Source organism: Anabas testudineus, chromosome 19 (assembly GCF_900324465.2).
Source record: "Anabas testudineus chromosome 19, fAnaTes1.2, whole genome shotgun sequence".
NCBI classification, from domain to species: Eukaryota; Metazoa; Chordata; class Actinopteri; order Anabantiformes; family Anabantidae; genus Anabas; species Anabas testudineus.
This window is the reverse complement of record NC_046628.1, coordinates 9,105,349-9,114,804: the sequence shown is the minus strand read 5'-3', so window position 1 is coordinate 9,114,804 and position 9,456 is coordinate 9,105,349. Positions and strand designations below refer to the sequence as shown.

General features: G+C 39.4%; 2 protein-coding genes across 3 annotated transcripts; both read right to left on the bottom strand.

Moving 5' to 3' along the window:
- Positions 1-14: 14 nt before the first annotated feature.
- cenpt (centromere protein T) lies at positions 15-5,644 on the bottom strand. 2 transcript variants are annotated; one of them, XM_026350591.1, is made up of 13 exons: positions 5,317-5,644; positions 4,988-5,096; positions 4,785-4,908; positions 4,605-4,698; positions 4,387-4,523; positions 4,237-4,300; positions 3,900-4,036; positions 2,748-3,737; positions 2,171-2,476; positions 1,880-1,979; positions 1,419-1,586; positions 1,148-1,252; positions 15-516 (listed from the first exon to the last, which is right to left on the bottom strand). In XM_026350591.1, the coding sequence occupies exons 1-13, from the start codon at positions 5,400-5,402 to the stop codon at positions 390-392; spliced, it is 2,547 nt and encodes an 848-aa protein (XP_026206376.1). In that variant the 5' UTR covers positions 5,403-5,644; the 3' UTR covers positions 15-389. The 2 variants fall into 2 exon arrangements, with proteins under 2 accessions (XP_026206376.1, XP_026206377.1); XM_026350592.1 differs by having other exon boundaries at positions 1,419-1,583.
- A 1,407-nt stretch (positions 5,645-7,051) lies between these two features.
- On the bottom strand, positions 7,052-8,999 carry LOC113156458 (cytochrome c oxidase subunit NDUFA4-like). The gene is made up of 4 exons (XM_026351617.2): positions 8,856-8,999; positions 7,732-7,820; positions 7,555-7,615; positions 7,052-7,339 (listed from the first exon to the last, which is right to left on the bottom strand). Exons 1-4 carry the CDS (start codon positions 8,904-8,906, stop codon positions 7,283-7,285), a joined length of 258 nt encoding a protein of 85 aa, XP_026207402.1. The 5' UTR covers positions 8,907-8,999; the 3' UTR covers positions 7,052-7,282.
- Between the last annotated feature and the right edge of the window lie 457 nt (positions 9,000-9,456).

The window sequence follows — 9,456 nt, the reverse complement described above, 5'->3', positions numbered from 1 at the left end:
TCAAGCACAGCAAATATGTAAAAGAGAAACTTTATTTCAACTCATGTCTGCACATCCTATTTTGTTTAAGTCAGAAAGAAAATATGTGCATGAAAAGATAAATGTAAAAGGTTGACATACTTTTACTCATGTAAGACTGCATGCATGCTGAATTAGACAAAGGTATATACTCACAATCAAACATTCCACAGTATTCTAATACAGATGAGGAGAATAGTTACACAGACACATACATACATGAGTTGGCAAAGAATATGTTAAAGATATTTACAGATTTACAGAAACCTTAATATTCTGAATAGCATCCATCATCCAAATCAAATGCAGCGTAAGTAAAATGTACAAGTGCAGCACAAGAGATAAATCCATAATCCAAATCATGGAAACAGTTATCGTTTCTTAGGGATGACGACATTTCCACTGGTTGCGATGGGGATCAGGATCCTGCGCTGGTCCATGCGCAGATATTTTTCAATAAGCGCTTCCACTGGCACTTTATCATTCACATACCCCTGTCTGGAAAGTACAAAACCAGACCAGTTAAGTTAAATCTGAGAAAAGTGTCATGTTCAAAATTGGCAATTTCTTTAACTACAATGCTGCTAAGATGCTCACTTTCATTAATGACTGTTTTGTAGAAGGATATATTAGAATTTGTTTTGTTCTTTATGCTGAATGATTGTGTCACAGCTTCCAACCCTTTTCATCAGTATAAACGTGGAGCTCAAGTTTGCCATCTAGAGGTCAGTACAGCCTTTGTGTAGCAGTGTCTGTTCATCAACAGTGTTTTTACAGTGTCTCTATAGTACATGTTTCTTTGCTTTGTTTTCCACTGATCCAACTAATATTTTAAGGATTGGTCCCATCACAGTAACCTTTACCACAAGAAAGGCTCCCGGGTAAGACAAATACCAGGAACTTTCCAGTGGAAATGCACCTTTATATTAACTATAGGTGAAATAAAAATGTATGCAATGTTTTTTTTGCAGTTCCAGTGTTTGGGTTTTCTGCAAAGAAATTTTGTTTTCTTTTTGTCTCCTACTTGTCTCACCCTCTTCCCAGCTCTTCCTTTCTTATTATACAAATGTACATAGATGTATTTAATGCTTTCCTAAAACCGCAGGTAGACCTACTTTAATACACAAACCTTTTTAACAGAAGTACGGCATCCTCAAACTCTATGGTGCTTCTCTTTGCATGATGTGCGTAGGTCTCCAAGTCCTCCGCCAGACGATCAAAAAATGTATTCATGCTGTTCAAAGGGCAACATCAGTTATCATAATAGTGAGATATAATCACAAAATTACAAAGAGGTTAAAATGCTTCCTTAAATTACATTCAATTATACAACTACTTTTCAATTAAGTGGTTCCAATTTACTCTTGTAATTTATAACATCTGTAGTCATAGCTACTTACATTTCTTTTAGGACAGGATAAACATCTGCAGAGACCTTTGTTTTGGCAAAGTGCTTGAAAACGCCCATCAGGTAGTTCTTGGGAAGGCCTGGTTCCTTCTTAGCTGGGCCTCCCCTTCTCTTTCTTGCCTGCTTAGGTTTGGCTGCAGGTTTGGCTTCACTTGTACTACTGATAAGAAAACAAGCATAAACACTCGAAAATAACAAAATATGTTAAAATTAAACCTGCATAATCAAATTAAGGCCACTAGTGAAGAAAACACATGTCAATAACATTTACCTTTTAACTGTATTAAAAATATAATAATAATATTTTTCATTCTGGACCAGTTGGACAATATATTATAATTATATGAGCCTGAGACAATTTTATTTGTATGTAGCATTAGTATTAAAAGTATTGCTATAGTATATAAATATTAAGGGACTAAATGTTTTAGTGTAGCAAACCAAACAACTTACCTGGATTTAATATTTTTAAGAAGAGAGGGTGAGGCCAAGTGATCGGTGTGCACAAAGTTCCTTTTCTCTTTGACAAATGCTGGAGTCTTGCAGGGGATCTCTGAAGATTTTAGAAAAATTCACAGGTCTTTCTTTAATCTTCTCATTCCTTTAAAATATAGCACACACACACACACACACACACACAACACACACACACACACACACACACACACACACACACACACACACACACACACACACACACACACACACACACACACACACACACACACAAAGAGAGGAACTGACCTTCATCCCCTTCCCCATCATCTTCATCCTCCCATATTTCTTCCTGCTCATCAGCTTCTTCAGGTGAAGCATCTCTCGGGTGGCTGCTGTCCTCAGTGCCATGCATTACGTCCAGCTGATTAACAGAATTCTCTTTATCAGCATCAGACTTGAAGGCTGCATAAGACGCATCTTTCTGTCCTTGAGTTGAAGATTCCGCCAAGTCAGATATCCCAGTGTGAGGTTGACTGCTATAAGGAGTTCCCATTTCCAGGCTGCTGTGTTGATCAAAAGCACTGTGTGCTTTGGACTTGCTATCAGGCCACCCTACACATAAACAACACTTATTTTGCATAAACTGCACATTGCAAAACTTGATATGAGTTGTGGACTGTTGAAATGAGCTATTTACAGAAGACACGTCAGGCTTTGGTAACCTGTAACAGGCATTTTTTTACTTTTACTTTTATTTTTTACACATCAGTTAATAAAAATATAGTACACTAAAAAAAAAAAAAAAGATTTGTAAAGGTTACTAGATTAATTGGCAATTGCAGCCCTGTTATCCAAGATGAGAGATTATATTTTCTGACCTTACCTGCCTCTGGGGCATCCACCAGATCCCCACCTGAATCTGTAACTGCCATTATAAGGCCACCCTCAGAGCGATAAGCCCTTCGACTGATGTGTTCCAAATTATTTTCCAGCTGTTCAGATCCGTGCTCGCCCTCTTCCTCCTCGTGCCTCACATCATGCTCATCTTCAGTCTGTGACCCAACCACATCCCCTTCTTCCTCAGACTGAGACCTGGCTTCAACAACCTCATCAGAATCAACTGCATCACCTTCTGCAGTGGGAGATTTGTCTGTATCTTCGTCTTCGGTTTGAGAGTTTGGTGCAAGTTCTTCTTCAGAATCAGACAAAGGAACATCTTTACTCTCTTTAGGTTGGAAATCAACTTCACCGTCTGCTTGTTCAGTTTGAGAGTCAACTGCATCTTCTCTTTCTCTGGCCTGAGAATCAGTTGCAACCTCTTCTTCCCCAGACTGAGAACTGGTTACAGCATCCTCTTCAGTTTGAGGCAACTCCTTTTCTGTTTGAGCTTCCACCCTGTCCTCTCCCTCCACAGATGAAGGCGTATCTTCCCTTATGCTAGTCTCAGCTGCAACCTCCTCAGAGTTTGAAATAGCCACACCATCAGCTGTACTCTTCCTGTCCTCCTTTTGAAATTCAGGTGCATCCACATCTTCCTCCAAATGAAAAAGCCATTCCCCATCCTGAGGTTCAACTATATCCTCAGTTAGAAATTTATACATTGATTTCTCCTTCATCAGCTTGCTCTTCTCCACATCCTCTAACTCTTGTATCTGTCTCTGAAGCTGAGAGGCCATCACTGTGGGTTTGTCCTGCGTTGCAACAATGGAAAGGTTGGAGGCTATGGCATCTGACTGGGCATAGAGAGCTGTGTTACAGTTGACAATATCAGTTGTGATATCAGGTTCACTGAGTTTGCTTAAGCCCAAAGTAAAGCCCTCAGAATAGGCGGTTTCACTGAGACCCTGCTCCACTGGCATAAAGCTGCTTACTCCTGGGTGAAAGGAAGTGAAATAACAATTAAAGTGCTGCTGGTTACAACATAGGGAATAGAAGAACAACAAGCTACCTCTGCTTGCTAATACAGAATTTAAAATCTGTAGAAACATCTGAAGAAAATTTGGTACATTTGGTAGTTTAAGAATATTTTAATTACCTCCAACCTGTCTATTATTTACAGCAGCGCCAAACTCTTCCTCTGTAATTTTTCGACGGTTAGAAACCCTTCTCTGCAGGCCCCTTTTCTCAGTCCGAACATCCACAAAGGGAGTTTTTAGATTCAGAGAAGTGGAACTGCAAAACAAGTTGCTAAGGTCATTGTTATTAAAAAAAGCTATCTAAATGTTGTATAAACACAAAAGAAGTTTCTGCTGAATAAAAGCAAATGCAGTAAATTTGACAATGTCCGATAGTATTTCTATATAATAAAGATACTACATGATATATATATATATATATATATATATATATATATAGTTTTTTATGCAATTTACCTTGACAAAGAAAGTGATGAGTGCTCGACCCTTGATTCTTCGTTTTCATTTTCCACTACATTATCTGTAAGCATAAGCATCAAACAGTTATAAGATCTTATACAATCCCTATCTGTCATTGGAGCATGTCAGTAAAGTCCACAACATTACCATCTCCGTCTTTAAGCCGTTTTTCAAAAGCAGTTACATTAAGGCTTCTCCTTGGTCTCTTTCTTCTTAGTCCCTTTGCAGTGCTTACAGCATTGCCAATAGTTAAATCAGGCAGATCCAGCCCTGACAGATCAGTACTGAAAGTCAAGAAAGGAAAAATTAACTCACTATATATTTCTTTCCAACATCCTGGTTCACACATTCACAAACACACACACCTGGGACGCTTCCTAGTAATGCTGGAATTGGCTGGAGGCAGCTGTGGCCCCTCCGATGCAGCTGTCTCATGTACAATAGGGGTCTTCACAGGCTCTGTATCACACAACAAATTATACTGAGGAATAAAAAAGAAGCAATTGCAACATAATGTACAAGGAAAAGCAGGTTCATACACACACCTGTCAACAGGATGTTCCTGAGTATGTGTCGTGGTGTTTCTCCCTCATCAAATCCCAATGATGCTGGCGCAGGAGTATTTGTCCTTCTTCTTGTAGTAGCAGGCAGGGATTTCCTGGTAATACTCTGGAAATACGATAGACAGATCAACTTTAACATATTCAACCTGTCCACTACCAGCCCGTACGGTGCTTGACTTCCTCACCTCACGCATTTTATGCTTCAGACTTCGTCTCAAGATGTTTTGCGGGGTTTGGGCACCAGCATCTTTCTTGCTACGCGTGGTCCTGCTGGCACTGTGCACTCTAGCAGCACTGAAGACGAGACAGCACATTATTAGTTGACGCTGGTTCAAAAGTGAATACAAAGTCATCACCTGCAGCAATTTAGAAATCAACACTTCCTATGTTGACGTTAGCGTTAGCTAGCATTGCACTAGCAAGTGGTAGTTCTTTAACGTTAAGTCTGGGGTTGCTTGCTAACTGTTCAACTTCCCTGAAAACATTTCTTAAAGGTTAAGGAGCTGTTTAGTACCTGCGGGTCACGGGAGTCCTGGGTGTCTCGGTGGTGAGAATATGTTTCAGCAGGACCCGAGCAGACAAATCTTCAGTAGCGTCCATAGCTAACGTTAGAAACTGTCAGCTGATCAGCTGACGGCCGACAGCAAAACAGTTCTGTAACCGTCTCAACCTGCGTCGTTGTTGAACCAGGTGAACTTTTCCCACAACCACAGTTCCGACAAACGCTGCTGAATTGGCGGAAAGTCTTATTATAGTATTTATTTAGCTAAATACACGATCTGCTAGCAGCTAGTACTGATTCAACCACGAATTCAATTCAACGCAATAATTCCCGCGTTACATTTAAGTGAAACCTCGCGAGAATACGTGTGTTTCTTCTTCTACTCTTTAATTGAACAGTTGTTTGTCTCCAACGAGAGCGACATCGCCCCCAACTGAAGAACCGAGGGACAACTCAAATTTTGTTGTGTTTGGTAAATGTGAAAATGTAAATTAAGCCTATTCTTTGCAGAATTGTATTTTTTATAAATTCAATTCTCAACCACTACTTGTTTGTTTAGAATGAATGTGTGCATAATGGAAGACACAAAGGAAACACAAGAATAAAGAGATTGTTCCTAATGCGGAAATGTCTTAATAATCAAAAATTGAATATTAATTGAAAACATTTAGAGGTAGGGTTTTCTGCTACCTCACCAACTTATAAGGGTAATGGAACAGCTCTTTGCCCTCATCAGATTCATCCAAAAACCTCACACTAAACTGTGTGGTCAGTGATCACCCCTCCTGACTTGCTTTGATACAATCTCATGAAATCAAACCAGCTGCAGTATCAGTGTCAGGCAGACAGTTGCTCTCCACCCAAGATTTATTCCCTACAGACAGCAAAATTCAGTGCATGATCGGAAGTGAATCATGCTCAGGATGTTGTTTACATTCACTTTTAACTTTCTGTTGAAAAGACAGCTAAAGTTCTACTCCCCCACCCAGTTACTGATTTACAAGCTCTCATTACTCACTGCACAGTAATTGCCATGCAGGACCTCTTTTATCACCATTTATGGTTTTCTTTTCTAAATAAAATATACTATTGCATTCACTATCATATTGGCTAATCACATTTTAAAATGAATTGTTTTACAAGCATTCAACAGCTACAACCACATTGAATATGCTGATGTTGAATGTTTAAATTTACTAATTAATAACCTGATTGACCACCAATTCTGGTTTTCAGAGCAGAGGTCAGGGATAATTGGCAATCATACAATTAGGAATTAGCTTGACGATGTAGAAATTCAAGTTGATTTCTCTCTATAACTACACTAAATTGGCTGTTTATTAGGTACACATAGCTAAAATAAATGTAGCTCTGCAGTACATCTTTGTTTATTGAATATGTTAATGTCCAGATTGTGTTAAAAGTGTTGGGAGAGATATATAAATTCAACTGTATGGTTATTTTGGAGGGTTTAGTTTGTGCTTTTGAATTATACTGCATTATACGAGACAGCATTTAGCCTAACCCCACTGATAAAATAGGGTAGAAAGGTAATGTGTATTGAATGATGGTTGTGGTTCTGCATACTAAATAAGTATTGTTGTACATAGAACTTGATCTTACATTAATGTTGTTACACACAGATAAAGATTTGTCTTTAACTTCAGATGAAATGCTTTAGCTACAACTTCTAATGTGTCTACCGTGAACTCAAATGGTTAATAAAAAAACACAAGTAAATGAGACGTGTGATTGAAATCATTTTAATAATTTAACAAAGTCAAAAATAAATACATCAGTTTGTAAAACAGGTGGTTGCCTGCTTTATTCATACAGTCGTTGATATGGTCAACAATCTCTTCGTCCCTCACACTAGAAATCAACAATGTGAATATGTGTAGCACATATTTATTCAGTATCACAGGTTTATTTTGTACTTCGTCACGTGGTCAGATGATGACAGCATGAAGACGGTGACTCAGAAATCCGGCCTGTCCTTCTTCAGCTTGGAGTAGTCCATGTTAACTGAGAATAGCTGGAAGCAGACACAGGAACAAGTGTCCACAATCAGCGTGAGGAGGGTAATATGGACTTTGAGGCAAGATAACAGAACAGATATGGCTTGTTCCCCACAGAACATGGTTGTACATTAAGTCTAACAATATAAAGACATGCGTAAAACAACAGTAAATGATCAACGTGCATGAGGACTACAGGGTATTTCTACAAAGTGTGCAGAAAAACTCTTACTTTGTACTGCTGATCGGGCTCTATTTTGTTCCAGGGTTCAGGGTTGTTCTTGCGATCCCATCTGAGGGCGAGAAAAGGAAAGAAAAATCAGGACCTCCCACCTCCCTTCACAACAGGGAAAACATGGATTTATCCACAACAACAAAACAAAACTTCATGTATTCTGCTGGCACTTACGAGACATCAGGGTTTTTCAAAGCCAGCCGACACAAGTACGTCACACTCATGGTCGCCCCGCCGCCAATGAAGATGAAGAGGGGGATCAGCTAGAGGCCAAAGAACAAGATAATTGGATGGTAGATTAGATCAGAGTTGTTTTTTATGTTCTTGTGAAATGGTTTCACTCCCTTGTTTTATATGATATGTAAAAAATAAACACAATAAAAAGGCACATATCCTGTTGGTGTCCCAGTTTAAAGGATGGAAATGACTCCTTTATTCCACTGTGGGAGAAAAATTACAGTGTGACGTGCAAGTGCTCAGCTTTAGAGGAAGGCTTGGCCTTTATTATTGATTATGACACTAGGAGACTGGACACTGCCTCATGTTTTAGTATGGAACAGCTAATTGATAGTAGACAGAGGACACATCATTTCAGTGGTCTGTGGCTGCTACCGTAAAGCAAACACTTCCACCCAGTCGCCCTTGAATAAACACCCCAACATGCCCTTGAGTCGTGTCCGTATAGATACTATGCAGTGGACGTGCAGTAAAGGTCTGCATACATGGCTGAGGACATACCTACTCGCACCACGATCATTCCCTTTAAACATCACTCTGTTAAGTCAATTACACAAATAGCTCCGGTAATAAAGCATCCTGCGTCTTGGCTGCATGACGGTGCCTTTTTTTTTTTTTTTTTTTTTTTTTAAGATGTCAGAAAGGGAAAAAACAGAAAAGAGCAAAGATAATCATGACGCCGAAGAGACTGTGAGGGACAATCAATAAGATAGATGGAGATAGATATGGATTTTAATAAGATGTAAAAGATCTATTGTGTAAAATGTCTTTAATCATCGAAATGTTCTCACACGTGTCGCGGAATTTGACATCCATGCGGCCACAGGCACATAAATGAGGTGTAAAATAATCTAATGGTTGCATTCATTGAAGACATAATGTGTATAAATAAACAGTAAAAGCCGCTCATTATAACAGCCCTGATAATTAAGGAGATCACACACACACACACACACACACACACACAGCGTCCTCCCAATATTGACAATGTCAATCGCGTCCTTAACAAAGAGTAATAAAAACACTGTTTGTTTTTATTAAATTGTGATTGTTAGACTTACAGCTGGGTGGTTCCTGAGCTGTTTGCCCACAGTCGTAAATATGGACGGCATTGTGGACAATCTTCCCACCGACAGAATCCGTTACAGCCGCTGTCTACTGGTAAAATGTGCGCTTCTGCGGCGGAGCGCGTCCGGTTTCCGACCGTCCTGAGCGTACACTGAACGGCACACCACCCCCTCTACTGTCAGCCAATCGCACAATGCAACGACAGCAGCTGCACATCTGCACCCTGCTGGGGGGGTGAAGATGTGTGTTATACAGCAAGAGCATTTCCCTTATTAACCAGTGGAAGCAACTGAAATAGCAACGCAGAATTAAATTATGTATATAATATTAGGAGATAATTAATTTAAATGTCACAGGCAATATATGTTTCTGTATAACCTGAACACTCTGCAGCTGTGGCAGAACTTATTGTTTCTATAAATGATGTAATGGTTCTGATGTTTGAGGTTTTGGACCAGAACTACAGAGAATGATCTTTCTGTAAGAAGCTCTGACGTGTCAGTGTGAGCAACGCAGCTGTTGAATTGTATTTTATTTCCGTAAGAAGCAACTCATGCCATAAATTATTGTTCAAGCTCGTTTTACAGCTATGTT

Coding starts and splice junctions, on each gene's coding strand:
- cenpt (XM_026350591.1), bottom strand. CDS start 5,402: ATGGACGCTACTGAAGATTTGTCTGCTCGGGTCCTGCTGAAACATATT. Junction 4,037..4,236: donor TCATCACTTTCTTTGTCAAG/GTAAATTGCATA, acceptor CTTGTTTTGCAG/TTCCACTTCTCTGAATCTAA. Junction 1,253..1,418: donor TATCCTGTCCTAAAAGAAAT/GTAAGTAGCTAT, acceptor CCCTTTGAACAG/CATGAATACATTTTTTGATC.
- LOC113156458 (XM_026351617.2), bottom strand. CDS start 8,906: ATGCCGTCCATATTTACGACTGTGGGCAAACAGCTCAGGAACCACCCA. Junction 7,821..8,855: donor AGCTCAGGAACCACCCAGCT/GTAAGTCTAACA, acceptor TTTGGCCTCTAG/CTGATCCCCCTCTTCATCTT. Junction 7,340..7,554: donor AGCCCGATCAGCAGTACAAA/GTAAGAGTTTTT, acceptor GTCTGCTTCCAG/CTATTCTCAGTTAACATGGA.